Source organism: Ambystoma mexicanum, chromosome 3q (genome assembly GCF_040938575.1).
Source record: "Ambystoma mexicanum isolate Mex_15411 chromosome 3q, UKY_AmexF1_1, whole genome shotgun sequence".
Taxonomy (NCBI): Eukaryota; Metazoa; Chordata; class Amphibia; order Caudata; family Ambystomatidae; genus Ambystoma; species Ambystoma mexicanum.
Window position 1 is genome coordinate 8095520 of NC_090926.1, and position 6000 is coordinate 8101519.

Sequence of the window (6000 nt, forward strand, 5' to 3'; positions counted from 1 at the left end):
TACAACTACGCCATCGGCCCCTGGTGTAGGGTTCGGTCCTTTGGGTGAACCTAAGGTTCCTTGTGCGCATCCTTACCGGCCGGTTTATGATTGGAACGCCCGGATGCCTCTTTCGCACAATGTTTCGTTGCCCGCGGGGGCGGCTCCCTTGATTTATGTGGCTACGTCGGTGGAGGGGCCGGTGTGGCACCCTTCTCCGTTACGTCCCTGGATTTGTCCACCTCATGAGAGGCCTCCTCAGGTTCCGAAACAATCTCCTGAGGATGCCTTTTTCGGTAAATTTCAAGCGCTTATGCACACCCACCCCATGAGGGAATATTTCAAAGGGCTTTTCAAGGAGATATGTCCACCTGCGCCTCCGGCTCCACCCGTTCCGTGGTCCCCGCCGGCACCTCCTTTGCCCGTGGTGCCTCCCCCTGCGCTTCTGGCTTTGCCACCATTGTCCCCAGTGGACAAGGCAGTGCCTGACACGGCTCAGCAGGATCTTGACCTGTCAGATGACCCGCAAGACGATCAGGACAACGAGGACCTTCCCCGCTCTATCAGAGCTTTCCATGACCGGGTGCTGGACATGAGTTTCTTAGATGGTCCGGTGCCCGAGGAACCCACTCCGCAGGAGGGTGTGCTTTCTGGGGCGTTCACCTTGTCTCCTTTGGAGCGTACCGGCCTGTTCTTGCAGAAGGACGTTCTGGCCGAGGTCCGAAGAGTTTGGGAAAAGCCACACTCGGGACATTTTGTCAATAAAAAGATTGACGCGAGGTACAGGATGCATTCTTCGGAAGAAGTGGCCTTGTCGTCTTGTCCGCCTCCCTCCTCCACAGTGGTAGCTGCAGCTACATTGCAATCCAGGCCTGTAGCATCCTCCTCCGTGACGGCCACTCACGGAGCAGGTCTTGGGAAAGGAGGACAAGCTCCTGGACTCCCTAGGGAGGAAAATCTTGCCAATTCGGCCTTACAGCTCAGGCAGGCCAATGCAGAATTGATTTTGGTGGGAGCTAACATGCGGATGTGGAGAGGTCTGTCGGAGTTTGAGGAGCACATTCCGGTCGAGAAGTTGGAAGATTTCAGAGGGGGGCCTTTCCGATGCCACGGTCTTGGCCCAGGATCTCCTGGAGGCTCCGGCTCATCACGTAGACCCCTCAGCTCGGGGTTGATACCTCGCGGCAAGCGTGGCTGCATGCCACTAAGTTTCCGAAGGAAGTGCAAGACCAGGTTCTGGACCTTCCATTCGATGGTAAGGAGCTTTTTCACTCTTCTACTGATGTAGAGCTCACCAAAACCAAAGATGGCTCGGACGGCTAAATCATTGTCTGTTCTGGTTAAAGCTCCTTTCAAGTCTCAAAGACTGTTGTCGCAAAGTCGACCTTCCTCCGGTTTTAGGGGCTTCCTCGACCGCAAATACAGAGTGGATACTCCTGTGGGGAATAACCGCCGTCGACAACAGCGTACGCGGTTTTTCTCCCGCTCCTCAGGTTCAGGTGGCACCGCCAAATAAGCCTGCCAAATGAGGGTTTTCCGCGCCCGCACGAGTCCCCGCTGGGAGGACGCATTGCGTCTCATTGGGAGGCGTCGCAGACCATCACAGAAGACAGATGGGTCTTGTCAGTCGCTCGAGTGGGTTTCCGCTTACCTTTACCCCCTACCCCACCCTTCAACCCTCCTTTTCAGCTGTCGGGCTCGCCCTCCCTCAAAGCCGAAATTCAGAAACTTCAGGACCTCAGAGCTGTGGAACCCGTTCCCTTTAGGGGAGCGAGGGGAGGGCTTCTACTCCCAGCTGTTTACGGTGCCCAAACCCAACCAGGCTGGCCTGCACACCATCCTAGACCTTTCCCAGTTCAATCTGTTCTTGTCCAAGAGAAATTCAAGATGATCCCGCCCAGCCAGATACGCTCCTCCTTGCAGATGGGCGATTGGCTCAGCGTTGTTTATCTTCAGGACGCGTACATGCATATCCTGATTTGGAACCCACACAGGGGATATCTCCGCTTCTCTTTGGGAGAGGAGCACTTCCAGTTTCGAGTGCTTCCTTTTGGCCTCCGCTCGGCGCCGCGTGTCTTCACGAAGATGATGTTGGTGATTGCGGCCTAACTTTGTCTCCAGGGTATCCATGGGTATCTGTATTTGGACGACTGGCTCTTATGCCGGGGTGCGCCCCGAGGCCTTGGTGGGGCTTGGTGCTACCGAACGGATGTTCGAGGCCCGCGCTAGTAAGGCTGTTACCGGCCCTGGGTCTGAGGTCCCTCGTACAGAGGCTAAAGCTACCAACATTTCTGAGGGTCTGGCAAGGCCTTATCGGTGAAGGTTGTTTCTCACTGTTCCTGCTCTTGCGGCGAGACCAGATCTGTTGAGGGGGCAAAGAAGGGAAATTCTTCTTTTACCGGCAGCGCCGAGGTCCTTCCTGAGAAGGCTAATTTGGCGGTTGGTATGTCGCAGAAACATTCCAGGCCTCATAGTACCGGCTCTGCCGAGGTTCCTTATGTTAAGGCTAAAGTTGAGACCCCTGATCCATCGACGGGGACCCCTGCCTCACTTCCTCACGTGTCGCAGTTCACCGCAGGTGAACACAAAATGGCGCCCGTTCCCGCCACGATCGCGGCAGCCATATTGAACGCTACTCCTACAGCTGCGCCATTGGCCTCAGGTGTAGGGCTGGTGTCTGGGCCTTGTGCGCATCCTTATCGGTCAGTTTATGACCGGAATGCTTGGATACCTCTTCCGCACAGTGTTTCGTTGCCTGTGGGGTGGGCACCTTTGCTTTGGTTGATCTGCCCATCCAGATAGGAGTGGGCCGCTTCATGGCTTCTGGCTACTTGCGGTGCACATCCCGGGCCAGCTGAATGTCACAGCGGATGCCCTCAGCTGGCGGACAGTGGTCAGCTACGAGTGGGAGTTGAGGTCCTCTCATGGATTTTCTTGCGTTGGGGCACACCAGAGGTGGACCTCTTTGCCACGGCGGTAAACAAGAAGCTTCCTCAGTACGCCTCCAGAGGGGGGCTGGGAGCCTCCCCTCTTGGGGACGCTCTCGAGATTCCATGGCACAACATGAGAGCTTACGCCTTCCCGCCTCTTCCCCTAGTTCATCGAGCAATTTGGAAGGGGAAGAACTCTGTGAACTGTTCCCTTCTGCTCATGGCCCCGTGGTGGCCGGCCAGTTTTTTGGTTCTCAGAACTTCAACACCTGTTGGTGTTTCCGCTGATCAGGTTACCAGTAACCCCAGATCTCCTTCACCAAGGGGAACAGATGTGGCACCCCTCCCCACAATCGCTCAACTTGGCGGCATGGTGCACGAGGCCAAGTCTCTAGAGCGTTTGGGCTTGTCTGCAGATAACATGCCCATTAGCCAGGCAGCCAGGAAGCCCTCGACCAGATCCCAATACAAGAGTAAATGGCTCAGGTTCTGTCATTGGTGTTTGGAGAAAGAATTGGACCCGAGGGTGGCAACGATTGACACGGTGCTGTCCTTCGTATCCTCCCTAGCAGAGTCAGGGGTTCATGTTCTGTCTTGCAGGACTAATCTCTCAGCGGTTTCCGCTTACCTCTCTACAGACCGGTGTTCTTATTCTCTAACTAAACCGGTGGTGAAGACATTTTGCTGGCTTGACACTCATCTACCCTCCGGTTCTTAGTCCGCACCCGCCTTGGGGCCTAAATGTAGTCCTGGCGGCGCTGTGCCATAAACCCTTTGAGCCAATGGCTACGGTTGACCTGGAAAGTGTCCTTTCTGGTCGCCGTTACGTCAGCAAGGAGAGCGAGTGAGCTCCAGGCATTGTCGGTGGAGCATACTTTCTTGGTCTTTCACAAGGACAAGATAGTCCTTTGGACAAACCCAGCTTTCCTACCAAAGGTAGTGACCGAATTCCATCTGAATCAGTCGATTTCCCTTCCTGTCTTTTTTCCGAACCCTGCCTCGGAGGCGGAAAGGGTTCTACACTGCCTGTAAGACTGAGCCAAAATCAAAATTCTGGATGAACTTAATTTCCCTTAACAGTAGATTGAACAAAGGAAATGGGACTAGACGTCTAAAATGAATAAATAAATCAAAGAATATGATTCTTCATTTTAGTTATTTTTCAACAGTTCGCCTGCAGTAGATTGTTATTTTTTTATTATTAATCTCAGTCTTACGTTTTCGAGCCGCAGCATTATAGAATTTCACTTCTATGCAAAAACTCCATCGCAGAAGTATGGCCAACTGAATCCACCTATAAATACAATGTCTGGGTGTTACTATCCACCTTGAGATTTGCCCATATGACACTTCAGAAAACGGACCATGATCTAGCCTTTGAGTCTATTTCAATGTTCCCATATCTTTCTTGGGCTGTTGCTATAGTTATTTCTCTGCAACTTTTAGGTCTGACAAGTTCATTCATTCCTGTTTTTTCACCAGCCCCTATTAAAGGGCTGTTTCTTACTTCACTCCTTTGAAGTTCTCTGACATTTTGGACATAACACAGTTCAACATCAGATGATTTTAACTTCCAGTGACTTCCTTGCACTCCAAGTTTGGAAATAATAAAAATCGGAGGTTAGTACTTTTTTGGAAGTGAAACTCTGTGTATGTCTTGGGTTAGCATTCACTGTGCTACAGTGTTGAAGGTTGGGATAATTTAGATATATCTCCAACTCCACTTTTTTGTCTACTCAGATGTAATTTGGTTATCTTTTTACCTGTTGGGCTGCGTGAACAAAGCATTGGTTTTCTGCAGCTCGTGTGGACTAATCTAGGTGAACATGTTATGTTTAATATTGATAGTCCTACACTTTTATAATGTGTGGTCTGTTTGAGGTTCAGTCAGTTTTCTTTATTTTAATGTCTATTATTTGTTCTTCTTTCCTATTTCAGTTGCTGTGTTAAATGTTTTTATCTGGGTTGATGCTACTATCAGAATTGAGATCTGCAATCAAGCTTGGATTATTACAGCGATTCAACTATGGGACCCACTGGGTTATTTGCAAACTATGTATAAATCCTTGTACCAGTGTGTCTCCAATGTTATTTGTACTCTAGAGGCGACCATCAGTTCTATTGATTGAACGAGACTATATCATATTGCCGAAACTGTATTGTTTAAGATGCTGTAGATGATTCTGTATCTACAGTAGGCACATAGCATTTTGGCACAGCACTTTTCGGCACCAAGCACTTTTTGCGACAGCATTTCCATCATAACCTAATGAAATGTATCACAACATAGATGGTTATGCATCACTTTAAGTAGTAATAGATAGGCTATTTTTAGATTTAATCTCTAGTCTTTATAATATTTTGATAAAGTTACCTTGTAACATTACAGAGTTGAATGATTTTTAAGGATGTTAATGTGTGAACGAATTATGGATATTTATGCTATTATGATTTTGATCAATATTAAAATATGAAGTTATAACTGCTTACCTGACTGAGCCTCTCCTCTCCTCATTTATTCGAATCGATGAGTACTTAAACAATTTTGGTACTTACCCATGTGACCCTTGCCTTTGGTTTCCTATGTTTATTTCATATGGCAACTTTAAAAGATTCTACTTTAGATCTCAGGGCCTGTCTATTTGGGAGCCATGAAAGCTGATTTGACAGATAGACAGGGTTTTTCCTATACAGACAGGCGTGGGTGAGACACAGAGTCCTAAAAGTGATCCGCTTGCCAACGGGTAGCCAGTGTAGGGAACGCCTAGCTGCTGACACCTAACTGGATTTTCGAAAACCGTTGACTACCCGAACAGCATTGTTTTGCTGCACCTGGAGGCGATTAGGTTCCACTTTTCCTATGCCCAATAGCAGGGTGGAACAATAATCGAGATGAGAACCAAAAATGGTGCGGGCCAGGGTAGCACAATTGGAGGAACCAAGGAATGGTCTGATTTGGGCCAGGTGTTTGATGTAGTAGGATATAAAACTTCCAAGGTCTTAACTTTGGAAAAGGTTCTCTGACTACAAACTGCAATTTGAAAGTGTCCAGATTTCGTATTTTGGGTGCAGTGCAGTCTATCATAATTTC

General features: G+C 49.2%; 1 protein-coding gene across 1 annotated transcript in view; it reads left to right on the forward strand.

The window, feature by feature from the left end:
• Positions 1-5403, forward strand: part of ENTHD1 (ENTH domain containing 1) — a 390944-nt gene extending 385541 nt beyond the window's left edge. Inside the window, exon 4 of the mRNA XM_069652811.1 lies at positions 4848-5403. Coding sequence (XP_069508912.1) covers positions 4848-5038 — 191 coding nt within the window. The 3' untranslated portion in view covers positions 5039-5403. The remainder of the gene's footprint in view (positions 1-4847) is intronic.
• Positions 5404-6000: the final 597 nt, after the last annotated feature.